This window comes from Cygnus olor, chromosome 1, assembly GCF_009769625.2.
Source record: "Cygnus olor isolate bCygOlo1 chromosome 1, bCygOlo1.pri.v2, whole genome shotgun sequence".
Lineage (NCBI taxonomy): Eukaryota > Metazoa > Chordata > Aves > Anseriformes > Anatidae > Cygnus > Cygnus olor.
The window spans coordinates 56,368,242-56,395,401 of NC_049169.1; the positions used below are offsets into that span (position 1 = coordinate 56,368,242).

General features: G+C 41.5%; 1 protein-coding gene across 1 annotated transcript; it reads right to left on the bottom strand.

Annotated features, from left to right (window-relative positions):
* Positions 1-412: 412 nt before the first annotated feature.
* ISX (intestine specific homeobox) lies at positions 413-26,430 on the bottom strand. The gene is made up of 5 exons (XM_040573772.1): positions 26,262-26,430; positions 19,240-19,482; positions 5,993-6,144; positions 1,549-1,665; positions 413-875 (listed from the first exon to the last, which is right to left on the bottom strand). Exons 1-5 carry the CDS (start codon positions 26,428-26,430, stop codon positions 630-632), a joined length of 927 nt encoding a protein of 308 aa, XP_040429706.1. The 3' UTR covers positions 413-629.
* Positions 26,431-27,160: the final 730 nt, after the last annotated feature.

Below are 27,160 nucleotides of genomic sequence, written 5' to 3' on the forward strand. Positions count from 1 at the left end.
ATAAGTAAGCTCAAACTGTGTTTGCATCCCTTTATATATTCAACTCAAAAACACAGCCAGCAAATCAAACCCACACCCTTCCCTCACCAAATCCTTGGAAAAAAACAGTATCTTAAAAATCTGATTTTTGACCTAAACATGTTCTTTGCCCCCTTCCAACATGACGACCAGCATGTCCAAGGAAAGAACCCAAAATTTACAGAGGAAAACCCTTTTGGCTGGACCTCAGGGCTACACACTCATCACGGGCATCTTCCCTGCTGCAAGGCATCGGTGCAATTGGGTCATCCTGTGTTATCAGGGCTGAGTAAAGCCCCAGTCCTTTTTGCAGGACCACTCAGCTTGATGCACTGTCCTCTCAGGGAGAAGCTCTTGGCTGAGCGGTTTGGTTTCTACACAGCATGCTGCTCCTTATGTCAACAGGAATCTCCTTCCACGTCCACGGTGGCTCTCGCCCATGTTCACTAGGCTGCAGCTTCTTGTGGTGGCACTCATGCAGCAAGCTGGCCTCACGCCACAGGCTATTCATCGTCCCAGCATGCTTGTTTGAGGAGAGCACCTGCCCCCTGCAAACAGTCACGGGCGATAAAAGCATGCACCCCAAGTCCCCTGCTCCTCCATATCCTCCTCTATGTGGAGCTGGCGCAGATACTGCTCTGTTCCAACTTGTGGGGCAGCGGCGTGCTGTAGGTGCCATAGGGGGGGAGGACGTTGAAAAGTAAATACGGTTTTGGGAATGGCAGCAGCTCTAGGTGGTGAGGGATGAAGGAGAGCATGCTGGGCAGCCAAGCAGTTGTCAGTTGCCCTTGCAGTGGTGAGTAGTATCCCACAGCAGGGACAGTAGCGGCAAGCTTTCTCGGCATCAAGCTAGGAGCCTTTCAAGAATAAAAACAAAGTCTCAGGTAAATCAATACTGACTTTTACCTAGATACAATTTGCAATCAACCTTGGCTGTTTCCCTGGTGCTCAGTAATTAAGAAGAAAAGTTTAGAAGAATAGACTCCCTAAAACCCAGTGATGTGCTGTCAGCCGGGGAGCAAGGCAAAATACTTTTTGTTCTAGCTATGGAAACACTCCTGTTGGGGAAACAGCCTGTGTGCCAGCCTAGATTAACTGCCCTGGAGTTAGCAAGGATATGGGGCAAGGGCAAAAAACACTGATGACCCTAAGTAGGCTGGACATTGTAAAAAGATCTTGACTGCCTAAAGAAACACATCTTTGTGGTTACAAATGTCATATTTTTTCCTGTTCAGGACATTGCTGGTGGTTAAGATGTTTTGATCCAAAGCACGATTTACAAGCATATGATTTAGAAGTAAAATAGGGTAGGATGGCCCTCGTGGCATATTTACAAAACAGGTTTAGGAATAATACTTATTTTAAAAAATAAATTTTATTTGACCATATTTGTTGGGATTTAACTTGATCATATCACCATTTTGTCCTTTCCAGTCCTCCCTCTCTGGGATAGTCCCATGTGAAGAGGTAACCTGGTGAAGGATAGCTTTCTCCCCCTCACTGGTTTTATACATAGCCTCCAATACTTACTGTGATATCTGCCTTGGGAGCAGGAATGAAATCAACTTCTGTCAGATGCTGAAGGCCACCAAAGTTGCCATATTTTTCATGTTTCCTCCACTTGGCTCGCTGGTTCTGGAACCAGATCTAGATACAAGCAGAAATGAAAGGGCACAGAAATGAGCAGCAGATAAAGAAGGAACTGCTCACATTCAACTAATTTTCCTGCTCATTAAATGACCTCAGCAAAACCAGAGGCTGAATCTAAAGGAAAACATGGGGTTTGACACAACACCTTTTGCATTTTGCATAACACGTGGGATCTCTGCACGATCATGACAGCCACTTTTCTCTCACAGAATCACAGCTGTTATTGAGCATTTGGTTTTGTTTCACTCAAAACTTTTAATAAAGATTATATATCATTTGATGTTGTAGCAGAGCCCTGTTTCTGTAGTAATGGTCTAGGTCCATCCCCCTCTTCAAGGAAAGACAGTAGGACAGTGTGCAACAGGTCTTCCAGGGATCTCCTTGGAAAGTAAATCCTTTCATGGTCAAAGCTTCACAGCAGTCAAGAGATATGGCATTATGATTTCCTTATGAGGTACAACTTATTGCATGGCAGGACTTTGTCAACCTGCTCTCAGATGAATAGACTGGGAAAAGACCCACCTAGATGTTTGCTGGACTGCAATAAGCGTGTCACCCATGGAGCTATAGTAACAGGGTTCTTCCTGTATTTAGCTTGTAACATTCTGAAATTCATGTAAGGATCCTAAGCAAAAGACCCATGGGGATGCCACCTTCTGAGTCACTCAGCACTCTATGTTATCTGCCATCTCTTTTGCTCTGGACAACAGACAACTAATTTTCTCGAGGGAGAGCTTCTTTATCTTTCAGCTGGTTTGACTTGTCTGGCTTCTGGCTGAGGCATGCAAGCATTTACCGTGCAGCCACAGTAGTACATCTTGTTGCATTGCTGTGAAAGTTGAATTCCCCTTCCATTGTAGACTAGCTGGCTTTGGAACTTGCTGTTTGAATGTAAACATTTCTTTCTTGGCAAGAGATTTAGACGAACACAAGGTGTTAGGGATCAAAACCATATGCTGCTGGTTGTAAATATATATGCATTTTAAATCCAATAATGAACAGCTCAATTATTTCTGCATCTCTTGCCCAGCAAGTAATGGGAACGTCAGGAGACCTCTGCTATATTGCTGATAGAAGTATCCGAGGTTGCTGAAAGGACAGACCTTTTTTGCTGGGTTTGTGTGTGTTTGAGAACTGCTCAGTGTGTATGAACTATAACATTCCCTTTCTACCAGGTAGGAGTTATACAGTGAAACAAAACCATGAAATGAGTCCTCTTTATCATCGATTAAGTGATTGAAAATAGAGGGGGGTGCCAAAGCCAAAAATTCAACCTTTTAAGTGCTTCTTCCAGAGTCTGCATGTAGGATAAAGTCCTCACTTCATAGAATTTTATTTATTTTTTTTTAATATAGGCATAGCTGTGTTTAGAGCCTAAACTGCCTTTTCTGCCCAGCTGCTCCAAAAAATCCCCCTCCCCAGGATGATTTCTAAATGTGCACCCTGACTTCTCTTTACTGGGATTTAATCCTATTCCTCCCTGCTCCATCCACCACAGATAGCAACCTACTGATACCATTTTTTTTCCTGCATGTTAGTAACCTTAAATTTTCCAGTGTTCCTGAGCTGTGGCATTGAGACAGAGAACAACATTCCCATGGGTGCTCATGAAAGTCACGCTGGTGCTAAAGCCAGGGTCAATTGCTTCCTTAATCTTGCCCGAGATTTCACAAAAGACTCATTTGCCCATCACAGCTGTAGCATTAGCCAGGACCAGAATGAGGGCGGGTTCTCAGCAAGTTGTATGAAGAAAGAGGGGCTAAAACAGAGCATAGAGGGAGGGTGGTGTTCCCCGTGTTGTAGGAATGGCTTCTGTCTGTTGCTCTGTGATTGTCCCTGTGTTGTTCTCTTGCAGACACATAACCAATGACCTAGGGCACGCTAAAGAACAAGCCTTTTCCTTATTTACCAGTCCTTTATCTTCTTACCATTTCATAACTCTATCATTAAAGATTTTACTGATTATGCAGTTCACATTGACCTCTGTGTCAGTAAATGGTTCCTATGAGAGGCCTCCTTTGAAACGTCCTCATTTGCAATTGAACACCTGCTTCTTGTGTACTAGAACATGACATCTTGATCTGTTCTGCTGTCTTAATCCAAGAAGGATGTAAGACCAAGGCAAGGTCCTTACAGTGACATCCCGTCAGTGTTATTACCTCTATCAACCAAGTATATAATTAATCAAAAAAGATGAATTTGACAACCAATGTTTTCCATAAGCCAGTGTTGATCAGAATTAAATATATTACCATTTCTTTAATTCTTCATGAGTAGGGACTCATATAAGCTTTATCATCATTTTGCCGAAATCAGTGTTTGGCTCACAGGTCAGTCATTATGTGGTTGTTCTCTTTACCCTTCTGAATACCGACACAACATTAGCTTTCTTCCAGGTCCCCAGAACTTCCACTGTGCTACAGGACTGATTGAATATCAAAACTGATGATCCAAAGTGTGTCTCAAGCAGCTTTTTAAGAACTACTAGAAGCAAGTCACTGAGATTCTGGATTTAAAAACGTCAGTCTGTAGCTGCTATTCAATATTGTCCTGATGGAAAGTGTCTCATCACCATCACATGATACTGCCACCTTACCTGACATATTTCCAAGGACAGAGCAGAAATTATGACTGAGCATCTCTGCCATTTCTGCACTCTCCTTGACTGTTCCACTATTTCTGTAGAGTTACAGATCAATGAAATTGTTCACTTTTTTCTTCTTAATGTACTTTTATTGAGTTTCTGATGATCCTTTGTTTTTCTGACCACATATTTGGCCTGTATACTTTAGCTTTGCTTATTCCTTCTTTTTATAACTTTCTGTTTCTAATGTTTACTCATCCAGCATTCTTCATTTTGAGTTGGATGTAGGCATGCACACATGCAAGGATATAATTCCATCTGTCCACTTAAATTGTTTTGTAGGAAACATAGCTTTGTTTCTTGATTGGGGGACGCAAGCTTTTCACATAGTTGTGAAATGTTTCACATGGTTACCCCAATAGCTGCTCACTTTTTTGTTGTTGCTGTTGTTAAATTCTCTCTCTGAAGTCATTTGACTTATAGCTGATTTTGGTTCTATGATTCTCTGATTTCAAAAATACCTAAGTTACTGCTATTTTTGAGTTATGTGATCAGTTTATCAGCCAATACAGAGGCAAATGCAGAACCTCCATGTCAAGTGTAACGGTCTGGATAGAGAATTTGCTATCTGAAATTCAGACACGATGGGTTTTTTCTTCCTTGCACATCTCAGGTTGATGTTTCCCATGATAATTCCGTTTCTTTCGTTTCTTTTCTTTCTTTCTTTTTTTTTTTTTTTTTTTCCCTACAGATTATAAATTATTTTTTACCTAGAAGATGGTCCTGTTCTTTCATGTGGTTTGGCGCTCTGTCAGGAACACTGACTAGTAGCCCAGCTTGCGCTCCATGCTATCGGAAATGCATTTTGGGTGCACTGATATTGCTAATGAGCACATTACATTTATGCTGCTCCAATTCTCCCTGTCATCTAACTGTGAAGCAATATCACCACAGTTAGTCAATAGTCCCAGGCATGTCATAGTCAATAAACTGATCAGTGTTGAACTTTGATTGTTAGAGTGGGACATGTACATGGAAGTACACTGATGACTCCGGCATTATGGTGAGTACAGGAACTGTAAAAATCATCACAGCAGTGCCTGATAAACAACACCAAATTCCAATACACAGTGGTATGTGTATTTCACTGTAGAAGTTTTCATATGCATTGAACACATGGGGTCAATTTTGAGCTCTGTTAGCAAGGCTACATTATAGCTGGGGGAAACAGGATTAGTTTCCATGCACTGAAATTATAGCCAGGGTATTTATAGTCCATGATATCAAATTACAGAACAGTAAGAAAACATTTTCATTTGGGCAGTTATTTTAACTTTTTTTGTGAACTTGTAGAAGAGGGATGTGGGTGAGAGTTTGCACTGAATTACAATGTCCTATAAAAGGTTGATAGATGATTAATAAATATTTTCATAAATGGCCATTCTGTTGCTACAGAGTCCAACAAGTTGCTTATAACCATCTGCAACTCCTATTTGCTGTGCATTTAAGATGCTCAGAGCACCTGTTAATCCTTTGATTAATCCCATTTGTTTAATCCCATTTGGTTAATCCCAACTGGGTGACAAATACTTTTTTCCCTGTTTGTAAAAGGCCTCCTCTGTAAGGTAAGAAAGAGATCACATATTTCATTAGCATTGTCATTCACACATAAACTATTATGAACATATCCTGAATAAGGAACTGGTGCAATGAGTTTAGCCTTTTGGAGGCAGAACATACCTGAACCCTGGCTTCTGGAAGGTTAATCTTTGCTGCCAGTTGATTGCGAATATGGATATCCGGGTAGTGAGTCACTTGGAAAATCTTCTCCAGTTCCTGGAGCTGTTCAGCTGTGAATGTTGTCCGGATTCTCCGTTTCCCTTTCCTCTCAACTGTGCAAACAAGGAAAGGTGTATTGAATTTCATAGCAAATGACCACATGACCACAAGGAGATTCAGAGATCCAGCAGTTTCTGCAAATTGCTGTGCAGCTGGGATGGCATCTCCAACTCCTTCTAGAGATGTACTTACAGTAGGTGTACTTAACAATAGGTGACTGTCTCTTGACCCAACAGTGAATGTGGACTTTAGCATTGAAGTAGAGTCAACAGTGTCTATTTGCAGTGCTAATTCCACTGATTCATTACATATGAGCAACTACAGAAACCTATGTATTTTAATCCCAAAACCTTATGTATTTTAGCCACACTAACCCTGCAATGGTTTTGTCATCAACATCCTTTAGTGTTGCATGAAACTTTGACCTTTGTTGCTCATCTGTCACATGCACACAACATCTGCTGCTCATTTATAATCTGTTATTAACTATTTGTGAACAAATCCTTAATGTAAAGGCAATGAATGAGTGGATACTTTGTTTTGTCTTGGTGCTGTTCTTATGACTGTAACAAATCACCATTTTTCTTTCAGCTTATAAATTTTCCATGCCTATCTTTTCCTGTCATACTGGTTTTGCTAAGCTTTCCCCAAGCTCTGAGGAATAACACCCTCAGAAGAGTGGTTTGAATATCCAAGGTCATCTGCAGCTGTTTATTAAATAAAATAGAAATCTGTGTTTTCCTTAGACTTAACATGAACTTTTCCACAGTCAGGAGGCTGTGAATCTTGTTGGGCAGTGGGGGAATAATGAGTAAATGGAGTAACTTTTGTCCATAGACAAACTGTGTCAGGTCTGCTTCTTCATCTTAGAACAAGATCCTTGTTGGTGTAAGCTCAGTTCTTTAGCATATTTGTATTTCTTGCAAATTTTTTTTTACTACTATTTTTTTACTACTGCTGGGTTTACTACGGAGTCTGCAGCCTATTCGTTGTTTCCTTGTGCTCTCTTGCTCTGTTTGCATTAACTTGTTCATTCTTACCTTAAAAGTTGAATCTGAGTTATTTTGGATAGGTACTGACTCTTTATGAGATTGAGATGAGTGATATGGTGGCTTTTAGATCACTGTTAGCTTCAAGCAGAAAAGCACTGCTGGACCTCTTGAGAGTGAACCACCTTACAATCAACAAACCCAACTTCTCCTCACCCCAGGGCAGCAGTAACTACTTTCCTGTGTCACCTTGTCACCAGACATCTCCAGCCATTTCTTACCCAATAAGATTCTTTGACAACACCGCACCCATTCCACCCTACCGCCTCACCCAAGCCAGTTGCTCCACCCCTACACTACACCCAACCTGATCTTGAATGTTGGAGTGATTCATGGATGGAGAACAAGAGAGTTAGAAGAGTCAGCTTCAGAAGACATGTTGTACACAAGTTCAGATCAGATGAGAAATTACAAATATAAGTGAATCTGCTTGGTCTGAATTTGATCTTACCCCTAGATTTTATTCCACTGTCACTCCATTGATTTTGTGATGAATTTACTCCTCCCAGATGCCAGCAAGATCAAAGAGTACCCAAAGTGGGTGAACATTGTGAAAAGAACTAAACCACTCCAGACTAACTGATCTCCACTCTCTTTCCATACCATTCCTTTAGCAGTATTTAGGGATAGTCAGCAACTTCACTGACGTGTAACAATTGCATCAAAAATACTACCTTACAAAGAAAAGTCACAATATTCTCCAGACTACATTGTTGTGGTGTGGGAAATCTCTAAACACATTTGTGCTTAAGAACTATAAGGCCTTAAAACCCACAGAACTGTGTATGGGGACCTTTTGGTGGTATGACTTCCTGAGAGGACTCTTTGACTGCTCTACTCCTTCAGCTGCTGCAGTGTGACCACACAGACTTTTCCATCAGCACCTACGCTAATTTGAAAATGCCCTCCTACACTGAGGTATTTTATTCAGATCATGAACTATGTACATCACTTGGTACAAATTAGAATAAGGTCTGGGTTGATCTGAAATGATGCTGAAGGGTTGATGTCTTGCAGAGAGGAGGAGAAGGGAGTGGCAGAAATAAGCTGTAAGGCGACTGATCTGCAAAACATGGATTTCAGCCACATCTCAAGGCTGGAATCCCCTCTGATGCACAAATGGAAAATCTTCCAGATGACATTGGATGAACAGCACAAAATGTTATGCCCCAAGTTACATTTTTTGTTTGTTTGTTTGTTTGTTTTTCTACTGAGCTTGTAAAACTGCAGCCTGATAGGAGTGTAAAAATCCAAATCTCTCCTGAAGTATTTGGCACTGACACCATGTCGCTGAAGAAAATGAACATTTTGAATAGTTGCTTTTGGTCTTCCATGGTCTGATGACAGCTACGATACATACCACGTACCTAGATGCATACACTTCCTAATGGGAACAGTTACCCAGAGATGGTTAGCTTAATCCCTCAAAGAGACTTTACACCTCTTCCCCCTGTAGTATTAGCATAAAGTATTCCTTGTTGGGGCTAAAACTTTGAAAAAGGTAACTAAGCACCTTAACCGTTGGAAATTGGGCTCTGCCCCAACGAGAAAATGACATCTTTCATTCTGTAATGGAAACTTAATTTTGACCCTGGTGACACAGAAAATAAGGAATAAAAAATTCTGCTCATTGATTTGGTAGGAAGATGTCTAGGAGACAATATATGGGAACCAGTAAGTTAATATATTCTGTTGTGAATATTTCCTCTTTTTTAAACACTTCAGATATTTTGAAAAGGAGACCAGCCATGCAAGAGTAACTGAGAAGCGTCATTTATCATAAACACTGTCAATACTCTCATATCTCAGGAACATAAAGCTCATGTCCAACAGAGTTAAATCCATATCATTAGACTTTTCACTGGCTTATCAAAGTACTACTCATTAGACTGCAGCCCTGGCTTCAGCCCCAAGGGAAAAATGTCATTTAAATTGAATCTTGCTGACACCACTGGGGCAAAGATTTGAAATGAGAAATATTTTTGTGCATATATACTGGAGATAGCAATGGGCACCCTCTCCTTGAAGCTCTGATTACGAAGTTGCATCAACTTGAACCTTCACAAAATACGTCTATAAGAAAAGGGGCATTTATTGCTGTATGGATTAAAAAGGGAAATATGGACTATCATTACTAAGAATATGAATCCCAAGACACTATGTCCCCTGTGGATATGATAGCACTAACTTAGTTCATAGTGTCTCTTGTCTGGAAGATTTTCACCTCACACCTCTCTGTGGCAGTTGGCTTCCATATCCTCCTGGGAGATATTTTAGACAGGTAAGATTGAGTACCAAGGTGATATTTTGTCAAGTACATCATGTCCTGTCATACAGTAATGAATATCTCTGCTATATTTGTATCATTACAACATATGGTATTCATATTTCTCTTTCACAGGGCAATTCATATAGCATGTCCAGACAAGTGAATTCTGCCCTGACCTTGCTCATGGTCTCAGAAATTGGAGGCATCCTGTGATGTCCCACATATCTCACTGAACACTGAGCTGAGCTCCTGCCTCTTGCCAGAGTGGGAGACTGCTCCCCAAAGCTGGAAGAAGCTGCACTCTACCCCCAACATTAACAGAGTAGAGGAATTAACCTAATCTCAACTGTGACCACCTCCTTGTTCTTATAGTCCCAACTGTACATAAATACCTGGGATGCTGGCAGGGTTCATGTCCTGCCAGGTTTTGTATGTCAAGGCAGTCTATGTAACTTCTAGCAACCAGAAAGCCTTCAGAAGAAAGAGAACAGACCACACGACCTCCCGGAAGATTTCTGAAGAAGCAAAAAAAGACCCATGTATTTTTTTAATGTTTTATATTAGTGAACTGAAATATAATTTCACAACTATGCAAAGAAAGAAAATGTCTACATTTCAAAATCTAGGATGTCACATCAAATAAAAAATAGTATTTTTTAGTATTCCATCAGAATACAGCAAATAATGATTTAGTCCAGTATAAACCCTTCTGTCTCATACATTGACCAGACTCTCTAGAATTAAGATGACTGAAGTGGACCGTGATAGGAATGAAACGAATGCCAAAGGCCAGCTGGGTCAGACCCCATCACAGTGGGTACCATACAAACAGTAATCAGTATTTTTTGCCTGTAAATACAGAACATGACAACCATCATCTGTATAATATGGAATAAAACCTAAAGGCAAGACTTTTAGTGCCCAAATCAGAGAATACTACCTGAGCTAAAAAGGAATGGTTTACATTATCAGACCATACTAGCTGCAGGACTTCTCCATAGAAAGCATGTTCATACAAACTACAGACTGAGATGCTAATGTAGATATTTATACCTGGCTACCAGCTTAAGAATTTCTGGATGCTAGAAGGACACCTGGTGCAGAGTTTGTTGAATTAATCAGCCTACACTGACTCAAGAAAACATCTCTAACAATCAATGTAATACTATCTCTACAGGGATGGGGTATAGAACAAACTCAGTAGTAATGATCCTGAGTCTAGAAGGATCCGGAAAGACTACCCTACAAAGAATATATGAGAATGAGAAGACAAAGTCTATGCACAGCTGGTGTAAGTGTGAGAAGAAACTTTGTGCAGATGGGACATCTTATGGTACCCGAAGGACCGACCTATTGCTTTTTGAAACATACAGTATTAAAAATTATGCTATAGATGGGATTGGGAATAGATCTGCCAGATCATCTGTCCCACCCAAAGGTGTCCAGGACTGGACAACACAGTTAAGAGAGAATAGGCTCATGAGTTTCTGGTGTCTCCTTTCAGCATCTTTTGTATGAAAATGACCCATATAGCTCGGTGACAGGCAAAAGAAACTTGCTGTCAGTGTGCTCTTACATCTTCCACATTTTTCCTTCTTGGAAGGGCATGGTGAGCTGTATGTAGATAAGACTGTTATGTAAGGGAAGAATCTACACAGCGCTCAGAAGTGCCACTTCCACTGAAACCAGATCTTTCAAAGTTGGAACTCATCAAATTAAACAAAATAAAATAACATGAGGTCAGGTACAGGGCCAGTAGAGACTGAAGGACAGGCTTTGATTTCAACTGGAAATGAAATTAAATTGCTAACAAAATAGACTCCTGTGACCTAATCAAGGCTTTTGCCTGTAGGAAATCTAGAAGAGTGCATTTTTTCTATAAGTAATCAGTCATTCTATTTTTGTTTCAAAAAAGAAAAAAAAAATCCAACCCACAAAACACTATGAAAAATAGAATCTGGGACTGTATGTTAACATTTTGCCTTGCAAGATGAAACTTTCTCTGACTGTAGCTTTGATACTTTACTTTGCCTTGGGACCTTAGCTTAGAGATCCCATAGCAAACAACAGCATTCAGAATTACAGTCTAATAAAGAATGTGGGTGGAAGATATAAGACTAGAAAGTGTTGGAAGTGTAACATTGGCTTTACAAACGTGGCTGTAGAGTCTCTGGGGAAATAAGACTGTCTGAGTTTCCTGAGCTATTTTCTATGTAAAAGCTGGGGATATTCAAGTGTGCTTTTATGCTCTGTGAAAGTCATTTGCAGGTTAGCTGACTGCTGAAACCAAGCCTGAAAATACCAGGCAGCTAGATATGTCAGCATTTGTAGATTCTTAGAGATACAGCTGTCTATACATTGCCTTATTGTTGACATTGGAAGGGCTAGATTCTTCACACTGATAAAGCAGTATAACTTCTTTAAATTCAGAAACAGGCACATTTGTCCTTTGCAGATCTGGCTTTATTACTAGGTCAGACCTAGAGCAAGTTGAAACATTTGAACTTTGTTGAAATACTGATTCTTCTTAAAGGTGTGCAGTTAAAGAATGGGAACAATGAGTACAAATTACAGCAAATAAAATTCTGATTAGATAATAGGAAAAAAATATTTTCACCATGAAGGTAGTTTGACACTGGAACATAGTCCTGGAGAGATTGAGAAGTCTCCAGCCTTGGAGATATTCAGAACTTGACAGGACAAATCGTGTGCAACCTGATCTAAGCTGGTCCTGCTTAGAGTTGGGGTTGGACAAGTTGGTCTCTAGAGGTTCCACCCAATGTACTATATTGTGTGATCTCTGATCTCCAAATATCCATGTGGACTAAAGTGTAGCAATGCTGCTCCCCCCCGCCCCCCCTTAAAAAAAAGGAGGCAATTTAAAGTTTTAATACTACTCGTAGCTTAAGGAGTCTGATCTCTTGTTTATACCATGTTAGCTAAGCTTATTTTCACCACCCTCCATAACAGAGCTGCAAGATATTAGAGGCATAAGTGAATCAATACTGAAGACTAGTACTTGTACCTGCATTTGCTAAGTAAAAGCTGTGCATCTGCAGCGACGCTGTGCTTTGGTAAATTCATTCTGGCCTGTAGCAGGCAAATAGCCTACACCTTAGGCTGCTGTGCCTCAGCTGCCCTGTGTGCCTGAACCAGCTAAATATATGCTACTTTGTGAAGATCTCTGCAATGCTGCAATTGCACCTCCGATTTGCGCTTAGCCCATTAGCAGGCCAAGACTGTATGAAGCCTACTTGGTCTCAATACGAGGGGCATATGCTGGAGGGATAAGGAACCAACACCCCAAGAGAAGGGCTGGAAGTCAGTGCTGACACATCTCTGCTTTGAAGTATGTAATCTAGGTAGGTGAAAACTTGTGGGATCAGTTTATCTTTCTGCAATCCTCTTTGTCATTTCTGGACAGACAGCCTCTCACAGCATCTGATAGCCAGATCCAAAGATTTTGCTGCTTCTTTGTCAAGAAGAGAGAAAGCACTTACATAAGCAAGCAGTGGCTTTAGCTTCATATGCTCAAAAATATATTTTTCTCTGTGTAACAAAGATGACTGTACCATTTGTTTCTCAGAGAGAAACTCAGGAGCCTTGACAATGATCCTCATTATATCTGGCTGGGTTGTGTTTTTTTCCTTTTAGCCTTTTTAAAAGAAGTAACTCACTCTCTTCTTTTTGATTCAACCAATTATAGATATTTGAGTCTCCCAGCTGGTTTCTTCCAGTGACTTTTCTGAGCATTGTTCTTCTCTGGTGACATTCTGCTTATGATGGTCAAGCCCATAGCAAAAACAATTGCAACTCTATAAAAGAGCTATTACAGCATGCTGATGGCATCAGGACAAAATGTGCTTGTCTGTGTACAGAGATGTGCCCGTGGCAGTCCCTCTCCTAGTTAAAGAGGTGGCTCATGGCTTTCAAAAGAGCTTGTGCTGCATTATTTACATGGGAGTATGGCAGCGTGGCTAATCTTTATTAAAATGTTTTTTTTTTTTTTTTTTTTTTTCCAGCCACTTTCAAGAGGAACTGGCATAGCCAGTGAGACTGATCTGAATTGTACATGTACAATGTGTTCTGCCTAGAGCCTCTTGCTAGTGAAACGTAGCATTTAGCATCCAGCTGCTGGCCACTGAGGCATAGCAGAAGTCAAGGCAGAGCAGCAGGACTCAAACTGTTAAAGGCTCAACTTCCTTCTCCTCAGTCCGCAACTATTTGATGAAGAGCCGTGTTCACCCTGGCGCGGAGTACAGTGCCTAATCACCTGACAGCAAGGCTGAAATGCAGAGAGGTGCAGACTTAGGCAGTGTGGGTTGGAATGCTAAAAATGCCAGGCCAGAAACCCCTTTAAGCAAGCTGTACGGTGGTGGCTGCGGGAATTTCTTAGCCTGCTTTTCAGAGGAGCTGGCAGGGAGCAGAAGGCACACATGAAACAATTCACATGGGCAGTTTGTTGCAGAGGATGGTGCTCATCATCAGCCTGAGCCCCTGGTGAATATAACCCTTCTCAATCACCAGCAAAGAGCTGATGGTGTTTACAAATGATGCTGTCCTGTTGTGCATAAGTCTGGCACAGCCAGTGGTCTGTGAAAAGTCTGGAGGGAGCACAAAGACTGTGGCTTGAGGGACCTCAACTGACCGGGGAGCGTGGTATTTTCCACCACCTGGTATCAGTTCTGTTCCCAGGCTAAATGACCTCCATGTTCATGAACTCCTTCAGGTCAAAGTGAATTTGGGGCAGGTATATATGTACTTTTCCCCACTCACCTACATCTTAGGTTTAAAACATACTTTCTGAGATTGCTCTGCCATTGCCAAAATTCACCTTAAAGATGCTCACAATCAGTGAACAATGAGAAAGCAGTGACCTGACTAATCCAATAATGGTTTTCATTGTGAAATACAGAAATACAGGTTCCCCATTGCTCTCCCCACACTCTCTGGTCAACCACCTTTGTCAGAAAGCTGAGCTTATTACAGGTTGCACAGACAGGTGTTTTTTTTTCTTTTTTTTTTTCTTTTTTTTTCTTTTTTATTTTCCCTGCTTTATTCCAGCTCTTTGTGATTACCTGCAAACCTCTAAACATGAATCAGGCATGCTTATTTACATCCCAGCCTCAGAGTCTGCTCTCCCTCCAATAAAACATAATTCCATCATTATTTTAGTACATAGTCTCTGATGTTTCTAATTTCAGCATAAAGCATTTGCTAATACAGTAAGTAAAAGGCTTGCCATCGATTTTAATGAACAGTAATTAAAAGCACTGGATCTCGGGGATGTAATGAGAAGTTCTCAGACAATTCCAGAGAAGTCAATAAGTACTTGCAAGACCTTTGAAGTAAACTTATCAAGATGTGCCACCAACTTTACAAGTGGTCACATTACATAGATTTGACTAGCAGGAACAAATTAACCTCTGGCTCCTGTGTAATATACTCTTCGGATCTAAAATTCCTGGGAAAGAAGGAGCTCTTGAAGAAAAGCATTGCATGCTAACATTCGCTTTAACCAACCAAACAAACAAAACACAAAACAAAACAAAAACAAACAAACAAACAAAAAAGCACAAATAGAATTTATGATAGTCCTCAACTGCCAACAACTTTTCTTGCTTCAGTGCTTACTTGTATCAGCCAGACTACTGTGTGAACGTAGTCTGAAGGGCAAGAGTAAAGGATTCAGGTTTAATGCCTTTCATTTAATATCCACGGTGTGATTAAAAACAGTTAGTCTTCAAAGAGGGAGAAAAACAAAGAACTAGCCTTCAACAATGCTTCAGGTAAACCCACTAAATCAAGGTCAATGGTTCGCTGCATTTCTCAGTGCGTATAGGAATACTGTACTTCAGAGACACAGGACTGCAGGGACTATTCACATTAACAAACAGAAGACTGGTAAGACAGCCGGTGGCAGCAGAATTATGTATATAGGAATTTATTTTTTTTCCCCCTGCTTTTCCTTTTCATTTAGAATTGCTTCTTTTTGTTGTTCAGGACAATGGGATGCTTTTGCCCTTTTTCTCAGTCCCATTGGTGTATTCTGGGCAGCCGATATTTATCTGGAATTGTGATTATACAGTGCTTCATTGTCTCTTGGGTGTTTTATAAATGCATTAAGTCAGCATATTGGGGAAAAGACTGTTCTGCAAGTGATAAACCATGCCATTTCACAGGGTACATGGATTTGACCATATCATCCGCAAATGAACAGAACAAATGAATTTATGGCTTCAGAGAAAACATAAACACTAAGCTAAAGATGCCTGCAATTGGCATCAATGCAGAAGAGACATGACTTATACTGGAAGTTCTCCCGGACTGGGCTCGTCTCCATATTTTCCATTGTCTTTATGATAATTGACAGCAGAATTTGTCAATATGCTTTGGGATCAAAGATACTGTCATAATAATAAAACTATAAGAGTAGTTAAAAGACCCCAGTCAGCAATGAGCAGAGGATTTCTGCTATAGAAATATTTGACTGACGTTGACTCACTATGGCACACTCCTCTACAGTGAATAATGAAGATATGAGTTGCAGGAAATAACACTGTGCAGTTGTTCCCAGGCCCTGAAACCCCCAGTTCCCACTGAAATTAGGAGCAAGCCCCATTTGTGGAAGCCTGACCTACCTTGTACTTGAATTATTGCCCAGAGAAGAAGTCCCAGAAGACTGGGCATCTGCCAGGATATTAAGCTGATGATGCTATCTGGTTTCTCCAAGGTACTGACTGCTCCCTGGCTGGAGCAAAGGACTGGAACCATTACCCATGCTTAACAGCCTAATAATAAAATGAAATAATTGCATTGATGGGCACACTCATCCACTGCCTTTGGAAGTAAAAAGTTAGAGCAGACACACACAGAGATATGTATACAGCCAGACCCAGCACATGTAAAAGAATTGCCCATGACGATCTGAACTAGTATCATGGCAATCTCCATCAGGAGCTGCCACAGATTTGGCCAGCATGGAGCATGTCCTCCTCTCATGCTTTGCTGCTCGGCCATGGTGAACTGGTCAAGTCGCAAGAGTTTCACACAGAGCAGAGAGAAGGAACTAAAAGGAAAGTAGGGGCTCAGTATTTAACTCGGGCATTTACGTGGACATGTTGCTGTGATGCTGACCGATGGCCACAAGAGTTTGCCCTGTTTGTAAGTCACAGGTGAAAGCGTTCACATGCAGAATGAAGGCTTCCAAATTCAAATGGGAGCTTTGCAGAATTAAATGGCACCGCAAGCATATCTCTAGCATACAAGGGCTTTTCTCTTTTTTATTTTTGCTTACAATGCAGCCTCTAAGTTCAAAGTGCAAGAGGCATTGCTTCCTGTAAATAGGTTGTGATAAGGGCATAAATCTATTTAGTTTAAATGACCCTGCATTTCTATACCACTTAGTCGCATAAGCCATCTTCTGGGAAAAACAAGTTTTTAGGAACACTGCAATGTTATAGGCTTGCCTGGAAGCATGCTCCAAATCCATGCTCGGGGTTCACGGTAGGGGTGCTCTTGCTGTCTTGAACCTCTTGCCCATGAAGGGTGCATAGTCATGACCTCCTCCTCGTCTTTCTCCTCCTATCCAAAAAGCACCAAACACCAGCTTTCCTCCCTCCAAAGTGATATTATTTCTTCTTGTTTTCTTCACTTGGTTTCTTTTGCTCCCTGAAAACTGTACACGTGTATGCTTACCCAGAGCCTAGTGCCCTCTGTCTCAATTCGTGTATGTGCTTTATCCAGATAGAAGGGTGAGGGACTGATGTCTCCCGTGTCAGAATTTTCTCCCATTGCTGAGGCTGGTGCCGTTCCCCTGGGCACTTGTAAGCATACTCAGTGTGAACACAAGGGAGACCTTGAGGACACCTCTGTGGCATATGCTGTGGGTGTTTGGCACCACCAAGATGCCTTCTTAGAGGACATGTAACCATCCCATAGCTACTATGCCAAAAGTATGCCTGAGGCACAGAGTTGCTAGGCATGGTAAGAGAAGTTCATTTGCTATTAGCTCAAGCTGTAAAGATTATAGACTGCTGCAGGGGATGGTGCCATCCCATCTCTCCTGGAGGCATTGCTGCTGACTATATCTGGAAAAGGTGACTCCAGCCTCAGCCAGAGGCACGAGAAAAAGAGCCACCTGCTCTTCTCCTCTAACACGAAGTGGAGGACTGCGGCTGGAGCTTATGATGCTGCAAAGTATTTTAAACCCAGGGCTTCAGCTCTCCGCTAAGAATGACACAGTGTGTGCACAGAATCTGAAACATCATTGTTTGTGCACGGTGGGGAAAATGCCAATCCAGTGTTTTCAGATCCTCCCTCTCCTTCAGCAAGTTTCTATCAAAGGCTCAGCAACTGTGGGAACCAGGAGCCTAGAAAACGGCAGATCATTAAACCTCTGCTTGGTTTCAAAACCCCACTGCCTCCAGAGAACAGAGGGATTTTGTTTAAAATGCCTTTAAAATACAAGTTGTCATTGAAAGGGCCTGTTCAGCTCGGCTCAGTTTTATGCAGGTAATTACGTGCTTTCCCCCTGTTTTGCTGATGAGGTTGGTACCAACCACTGCGCCGGTCACTGAAGCTAAGTGCTGAGTCAGGACACCTGCCTTCCTCCTCTGACACCCTGGAAAGTGGCCTCCCCATGGCTGGGAACTCCCTCCCTCATGAAATGCACTTCTTTTTAACACTCTCAGGCAGTTCTGTGTGGCGGAGACATGCTGCCCTGGCTCTACCTTGAGGAAGCAACACATGATTTTGCCCTGTTGCCATCAGCTTCCTGCAGCTTACAGGCCAGAAGTAGGCTAAAATATCTCGTTGTTTTACGACACTTCTCTCTGCATCAGGACAGACTTTGTCTTGTGGAGGAGGAGGTGACAGCAGCTTGTCACAAGACTCACGTATACCAAAGCAGCAGCTGCAGGAGCAAGGCTTTTCTTTCAGATGTATTTCACACAAAGACGTATTTCCCCTGCCAACTTGCAGAGTATGGGCTGAGGAAGATGTGTGGATGTCAGTGAAGCCACCTGTATTTGCAGTCACACGAACCCACTAGGAGCCTTCAACGGCCTTCATTGAAATCGCACTGTGCTGTTTTATCCTTCTTTTCTTTTCTTCTCTTTTTTCTTTTCTTTTCTTTTCTTTTCTTTTCTTTTCTTTTCTTTTCTTTTCTTTTCTTTTCTTTTCTTTTCTTTTCTTTTCTTTTCTTTTCTTTTCTTTTCTTTTCTTTTCTTTTCTTTTCTTTTCTTTTCAGAAAGGAGCGAATCATAATGAACCATGCAGCAAAGATCTTACAACTGCTACCAAGCACCTGTTTTCTGAAGTGTAGTATTACTGTCCATATTAACCTCTCCAGAAACTCAAAGATCTTAAAGCGGCACTTGTCACATCCTACATGCCAGAGCTATTGCATATCAACAGTTTGCCTGTGTGCATGGTGATGACCTCTTCACCACCCGTGCAGTGGGTCCAAGGTGTATACAACGCGTTAAGCTGATGTGGCATGCTCAGCAGCCTTGCTCCCCATGTTGTGCAATGCCCATTTCCTGCTAGCTCCGTAGATTGCCACCCAAAGTAGGAGGGCAATAAACACCCAAAGCAGTCCCTGTCATTAAAACTGGTAGGATTTACAAGCTTGAGCTAGAGCTTAGCTCAGAGGGTGGGTCTCCATGGTTTCAATGACGAGACTGAAGAATCATCCCCCTGACTCAGGCAAGAGCTTAACAAGAAATACTTGTGATGTCTGCTGTTATGTATTGCCACGTAGTGCCATGTAAGGTAACAGCTGTGGTTTGGGGTATTCTGGGAGAAAGTCTGAATCTAGAGGCACTCACCATGAAGTGGATGGTCCACTGGGAAATCACATAGCTGATCTTCCTCTTCATAGTGTTTTCTTTTGCCTTCTGGGTGTTCACGACCTGTTTCCTCACTCAAGAGGGAAGCTGGGCTGTCAGTAGGTCTCCTGCAGTGGGCTCCCTGCACTTTCTTTGCTCTGGTCATGGGTGTAGTACACATGGCAGGAAGAAGCATTTTATCCGAAGGTAAGTCATTCTCCAATTGACTCCTGCTGCTGGAATCTGTGAAGGACACAGCACACGAAAGCTTTGATAAAGCTACTGTCATTAGGTGCACCTACCAGTATGTGTGAAAAGAAAAGAAAAGAGACATGAGTGTGGTCTAGATATTTTACCATTCAAACCTGATCATAGTTAAAATGGCCTTTATCTTCCTGTGTTGTGCATCATTGCCAGGATGACCCCTATGTTGCAGGAGCATTATCCTAGTAAACTTGCCCCCCAAAATCTAAACTGCTCACTGCTTCATTCCACCTGAAAAGTTTAGATGACCCTTGTGGGAAATTTTCAGAATGGGAGCGTAGAACTAAGCAGACAAAACCAAGAAACAAGATAATTGGGTCTGTGCTGCTTTAATGGGCAAGCCTAGAATTTGGTCTAGTTTTTCTCCTTGGATTTCTTTGCTTGGAAAGGCAGAGTAAGAGGCAACACATAAGCACAATAGACTTTTGCCATGGTCAGCACCAGAGTGAAGCTAATGTTACAGCACAGCTTTGTCTGTTATTAAAACCAAAGAACATCAAGCTATTAATGGACTTCACTCGTGAGCAGTCACCCACATCTAGGCTCTGGGGTTTGCAGCACCTAGGGCTATTCCCCTCTTCCTTCTCTCCTCTTATATCCAAATAACAGCTGTGACACTCAACAGATTGTACTGGTAGAAAATCCATTTTTAATACCTATTTTACTTCTGGTGCAGGATATAGCATTGGCAAAGCATCTAACTTTTTAGGCTTGTCAAAGTTTTATTTTCTGAACAAATAATAAGTCCTATTTCTAGCCAGCCTTGGAGCAATGATAATTATAACATGTGAAGACAAAGTGCCCAATTCTGCCCTCAGTAAAAGTCTACACAATAGGAATTGTACAGAGGGATTACACTGACATGAAGAAAATACAGTTACAGGAGCCCTGGAAATCAGCCAAAAGTTCATGTCAATGAGGAGTGATTATTTAAATGTTATCTTTTCAATTTATCACAAATCTTTGGGGAAACTTCTAAACACAACTGCCTGCATCCAGCCATGCTGACTTTAAGAACATGGTATGAGCTCCACCTCTCTGTTTGAAGCATATTGTGCAAAATGGAACTCATTTAATTCAGTTAGGATCAATTCATTTTGAGTTTTCTGGTGAGAAAAAAAGATAGGGTTTCAAGCAACATTCATGGGATAAAGGAGAAGGTAGACCTGGAACTGGTCACTAACTTGGGCCTGGGGTTAAATGATTTGCTCAAGAGCTTGGAGGATGTCAGTGTAGTGTAGGTTCTTAGCCCAGGATTTCTATCTCAATCTCCCATCCTTAAATTAAGGACTAGCTGTACTCCCTTTCTAGATGGGATGCTGTGAAGACGAATGTGGACAGAAATGACAGTGCTTATATCCTACAGTAATGAAGAAGACAAGGGTACCTGCGCAAGGTGTTTTTAGGGGTAGTCACTAAACCTTCTTCAGAATGACATTGGCATTTTCTAAGTTATAGAATTTTTTTTCAAGTCTTCATCCTTCATATACAACTTTTCCCCCTCAAAGTATTTCCCTGAGATACTTGCATACCCCAGTGATGAACACGACTTACATATGGACATGGATAACATTATTACAGACTGAAGAAAAGAAAACAGGGACGGAATCCACTGTCTCATGGGAATCCCAGTGGAAATCTGTCCTAGACAGATGGGAAAATGCCAATGTTTGCGTGAACTGGTAGAAAGGAGTGGGAGAATCTGTTGTTTGAGATCAAGGAAGTAAATTATAGTGATATAAACCTTATAGAGAGGTTGGAGAAATCAACAAAGTTTTCTGGAGAAGATTGAAGGTAGATGATACTGAGTTTAAAGCACAGACCTGAGATCTAAGAGCCCCAAGGTCTAGTCCTGCCCCTATTGCAATCTTCTCTGGTACTGGCTCTCCTCAACAAACAAGGCTCCTGTCTGCAGTGGCAGCTCTCTAGGCTAGCCAGTATTTTTCAGTGCATGTTCATATGGCTCCAGCAGAGACCTCTGAAATATATCTATTAATTGGCATGGGGTAAGATTGCCTCCAGGGAATGTGGTTTTCTTCATTCCTTTTTGTTGTGGGGATGGTGATGACATTTCAGCCTGGCTCAACATGAGATATTTGTTACTGTGCATACTGTTACTATGCACAGAAATTACTTTGACTTGTGGCCCAAAATGGTCTTTTTATTTTGACTTTCAGCTGTATAGGAAAGGATGGGAAATGTCAGGCAAGATTGCAAGATTTCTTTTTGGAAACAGGAAGTTATTTCAGATGCTCTAAGCTCCACTTAAACCTCTTTGTGTAATCACTGGAGAGAGACAGACCTATTGCAGACCTCAAACATATGATTTTAAGGCCTTACTAAGGCTCTGAGCAAGGAAGAGTCTGTCACTGAGACGTGCAAGCAGCTTTTTATTGTGCTGTTTTTCTCTTGCTCCTCTACATTTTTTTTTTTTTTTTTAGGTGGTCTGTTTCTCCTTGTTATAGATGGGGTGAATTGTTGATATTAGCCAGGTGGTATCTATTCAGTTATATTCCTTCATTTGTTTCCTCTTTTGCAACAAACGGGGGTGGAGTGTGGCTACTGGTGAAGTAAATAATTATCATATTGACACTTGTGTGTGAAGCCACAGTTAAATTCAGATTAATTTGCATATCCTTAACACAACAGGGCATAATGCAGACATAATAACATAATTACTGTATCTGTTACTGCTTTCACTATTAATTTCCCAGGTGCAACATCTTCATCCCAAGCTCTCCTTGCCTTGACAAAGGACCTCCTGTTGGTGGAACCTCACTGACAGAAACTGGAGGAGTAATGAACAATTATTTCAGATGTACTTTCAAGCACATCGAAATCAGGTTCCAAAGGATTTCAGGAGAAGGACCAATTCACTTAAAAGATGAGTGACTCATTTAGTGTACTGGCCCTTTTTCTAAAACAGTCTGCTAGTCTTCTCTGTTTATAATGAAGGAGTTGGCACCAAGAAGGAGACCAATGCTTGTCAGGCATGCTTATTTGTGTCCCTTTCAAAGGCCATAGTTACTCTTTCTAGGCATTGTGACAAAAATAAGAGGGGAGAAACGTAGGCTGAATACTAAAATGTCTTCTTTTTCCCTGTTCCTTTTTTAACTTGGTAGGAGTCTCTCAAAAATTCAAAACTTTCAGTAGACTTCAGATCAACAGCTGCAGTTCCAGGTCATCTTGTAAGTCGCCTTTGTATAATAAACTCAGAAATGCTTAATATTACAACTGGGTTTGTAGGAAGACTACACTCCTTATTCCAAACCCCATTGGAGATACCCTTAAAAAAACCTTAGGAATCAGGTACAGAGATCTTCTTATATGTGATTGACTCCTATCACACCTTTCTATGAGTGGCTAGCACTGTACATCACATTCTTTTTGTCAAAGAATTGCATAATAATTTAGGTTGGAAGCAAATTATGAAGGTCATCTGATCCAGCGCCCTTGGGTTGCCTTGGAAAAAGACTCCAGGGTAAGCTCTGTGTCCTCATTTCTGACATTCTGAATCTCCTGGTTCCACCCATCTTCCTAACACTCAGTGGCTAGATTTAGACTTTAGGACAAGTGTGGTCTTGGTCCCTAGGCTGCCTAGATCAGCAGACCATCCGGATGATCGTTTCTGGCCTGGGTATCTACTTCATGGAGCCATGGATACATGTATGGCTCAGTTCTTGCTCTCATGGATCACAACATGGCTCAGATACATAACATATAGGAGGTGGAAAATATTCTTAAAATCCGTAGTAAGATATGGCTTGGCCCTGGCCCTCAGTACTTCCTTCTTTGCTGCTGCTGAGCTGTTCTGGGAAAGCAGCTGGATTTGTATCCCATCCTGGAATTTCCAAAAAGTTCCCTAGCTCATTTCAGTTCCCTGACCTTGGCCAGCACTGAGTCAAATTAGATATAGCTAACTATTTACACAATTTGTTTAATGTCAGTGTTATATGGCATAAAGTTGAATGACTTTGATGAAATACAGCAATTATCCTAAGATGTACTGCATACGGTATTGCAGTTTTGAAATAAACCTTATCTGCAAAAACTGGCAATTCTGATGGGAAAGTAAAGAGTAATTAGCTTGAGTAAATCTTTGGAGCTAGTTAGAAACCAACAGTAAAAAAGCTTAATTTTCTTTTTCTTTCCTTTTTTTTTTTTTTTTAATTTTTATTTTAAATCATTGATCAGTTGCAAAAGCAATGTGAAACAACATTTTGAAATATCTCTGTGGCTTTCCTATGTTTTCCCAGCTCTAGTGACAGCTAAGTGAATCTCCATGCGTATATGTTATTTTCATTAGTTAACATTTCACATTGCCTTAAGTAAATTAATCCTGCCTTGCTTTTTAGCAGGGGAGAGAAGGGTCACTATTCTCTTGTTACAGCTACTGTCTCTCTCTGGCTGGATGATGAAGTCAAAGACAAAGCCTGGTTGTTCTGCCTGCATTGTTTTCAAGGTGGAAAACTGACTGTATTCTCAGGTGGAGTGGTTTGGGGTGAGACTGTCCTGGCAGTACAGCAATGCAGTCCCAGGAACCCACCATGTCCTGCATACAGTTTTGTCAGACCTTGTGTTTCGAGTGGCACATTTAGCTGACACGCACATTGAAACAGAGCTGGTTATCTTCAACATACTGATCACGAAACAGAATTATTATAAAAAACCCTGTTTCTGCCATGTTTTTCTGTTCCCAGAGAAGAGTCTCGTGTTGTTAATATACATTTTTATGGTCCACGCTATGAAGAACACTGACTCTCTTTCCCATGGTGTTACATGTCTCACTTTGGATCCAGTGGCATGAAGTGATGGCCATGGGCCCTATGGAAAGGAATTTCAGTTCACTAAACCCCACTCCCACAGAGCTCATGCCACCATTTCCCCCCACTAGGCAACCTGGCACCTGGGCTCCATCAGCACATGAGATCCGTTACGCTTGCACCAGCATCAGCTATGTCCCTGTCCGCTCTTACAAATTACTAAGTTCTATGTTTCAGGACTGTATTTAAAACATAGCCTAGATCTGCTGCCGTTAAGGTCTGATCTGCACTGGCAGATTTAGCAGACATTTAGGGGCTGCACCCCTCCAGCAGTACCAGTCATGAAACAGCTAAGCAACAACACTAGCTGTGGTTTTCAGCAAACTTGTCTGTCTTTGAACTTATCCTTTCTTTGAACTGATGACCTTGAGAGGTCCCATTCAACCTGAACTATTCTGTGGTTCTGAGAAAATATAGTAGAACTCTATCCCTTTCCCTCATGTGCAGGTTTCCGTGGAAAGCTGCAGGTACTAGTTCAAAGCTGGCTGTTATATTCAGTCCCAGTGCCTGGGGCTCCCAGGCTGTGAGATGTGTTGTGGGTATGCTCTGCCCCATGGTCAGGAAACAACTGCTGTACAGAGTGAGGTCACCCTGTGTTCTGGGGGAACAAGAAAGTGCAAATCTTGTGCAAAGGATGATTGAAGCAGCAGTAGTGGGACTGACCTCTAGACCAACTACTGTAACCAACCAAGAGCTCAATTTTTTTGTAGTTTCCTTCCTTATTTAGGTCTTGTTTGCTTTCCAGTCTAGATCAGGATCCTATTTGGAGCTGAAACAATGAGAATAAGCAGTGGCTACTTCAACCATCAGGTCTTTAGAAAAAGACTCCCTCCCTCACTACTGGTTCATCCATTTTTTGGGGAAATGGAGTGATGATCCATGAAGGATCTCTATGTATTGCAAAGTGTAGCAATAAGTTTTGTCTAGTGAGTGAAAGTCTTCCATCAAAACTCTTGGTCATTTTTCAGTAATTGAATGTGTCTGGTTATATAAAACATCTCTGTTTCATGGAAGATACAGATTAAAAAAGAAAAATAAATACTAAATCCAGAATATGTTTGTTGTTGATCTTTGTTAAGGAAAAAAATAGTTTCAGAAGGGGTAAAAGTTCAATTACGGTTGAAGTAACTAAACTGAGGAAACTGAAGTCAGAAAGGTTAATGCACTTGCTGGTTTGCTATAGTCAAAGTTATGTTAGTTCTCTACAAGTAGGCTTTATTTAGTACACTGAAGAACCTAGTGTCCCTGATGATAAGCAGAAATGATTAAACACAGATGCTTTCTCATGTCTTGTTCCGGTGATTGAGTTCTAAAACTCCTCAGCTACAGACCCTTACAGACCATTTCTCTTGCTTGAGGATGAGTGGTCAGATTTATCAGAAAATGATACAGATTTGGCCCTAATTCCAGACCACAGACAGTTTCACCTGATATAAGTGAAACTCCAACAGCTTCACTAAGTTGCAGCAGTTTTAGGTCAGCTTCCTGTGTTTGAATGCCCATCTTTCCTTGTGACAGGTGTTTTTTTTTTTTTTTTTTTCTCCTTTAATAACAGAACCATTGTTTTGTAATGGGAAGTATAAAGGATGTTGCATTTGTTTACAATAAGAACGCCTCGATGTTACTGAAGAGAGCTACCTGCAATGACTGCTGAGGTTGCATACGCACCTCTCCAATAACAGTAGGGCTTCGTATTGTACAAAATCCCAACAAAGGCTGGCAGAAGAGTAAAATCTACCATGAGGTTAAAAGGAAATTAATTTTTAAAGATGATTTCTGAGTATATAATGAATGATTTGTGCTTGACTACAGAAATCCAAAATTCCTGCTACATTTAAGAATAAAAATTCTACCCAATCAAAATTTAGCTTTAGAGATTTAAAAAGAAAAAAAAAAAAAAAAAGGAGAACATTTTTCATTATGTGATGTACTTACCAAAGGCCAGTGGTGATCCTGCTTTTAGGGCTAAAGATGTCTCAGCATAGTTACTTCTGGTCCTGATTTCACTGCTTGAGGTGGTGCTGGCAGAAGGTTTCTTTAAGATCTCCTCAATGGAAAAGGACAGGCTGGGCTTCCCCTGGCTGACACATTCACGGGGGTCCATTATCTTCCTGGCAAAGCAGCCACAGGGCTGAAAGTCCTCTCCTGCTCTCCGTGCTCTCGGTGCACCCCAGGAAACATGCAGCTGGGAAGGTGCGCTCCTCTCCCCACTAGTGCCCAGCTGACCTGTAGGAGTGTCGGGAGGAGAAACAGAGGCAACCCAAAAGTGAGCACACTTGCCTGCTCCTCTCTTCTGGCCAGCTTGAGACCAAAAACTGTACTGCTGTATCTGGGGAAGGCAGCATCAGAAGGGGGGGGGGTGAAAAGTCTTACCAACCCCACCCACTCCTGAACAACCCCTGGTCGGCGCAAATTTACAGAGCTCTGAGCAATCACATTGCCATCCCAGGAGGAGGTATGCTCCTCACAGACACAGGTAAAAAATGCCCCAGGAAGAGTTGCTTCACGTTGGTAGATCCTGCTCAAGTGGCAGTTATCCTCCTTTACTGGTTTCAGGCTGAAATCTTTGACAAACCGTTTGCTTATGTACTATTACAGAGTTAAAAAAACAGTCGGCAGGACAAATACTTCTCCCTCGTGCCATTTACTAGCAAGGGAGACACCTTGTAAACTTCTCTTACATACAAAGAGTTGACACAGATGGAAACCTCCCCCACCGGCAGTTCCCAGGTTATCCTACAGCCACCCCCACAGTCATCAGCCTTGGTTCAAATTCTCTCTCTTCCCACTCTGGAAACCCTTTGAACTTTCCAAACAGGTGCTTTTCAACATCA

Coding starts and splice junctions, on each gene's coding strand:
- ISX (XM_040573772.1), bottom strand. CDS start 26,430: ATGGACCCCCGTGAATGTGTCAGCCAGGGGAAGCCCAGCCTGTCCTTT. Junction 19,483..26,261: donor AGGATCACCACTGGCCTTTG/GTAAGTACATCA, acceptor TGTCCTTCACAG/ATTCCAGCAGCAGGAGTCAA. Junction 1,666..5,992: donor TTCCAGAAGCCAGGGTTCAG/GTATGTTCTGCC, acceptor GCTTGTATCTAG/ATCTGGTTCCAGAACCAGCG.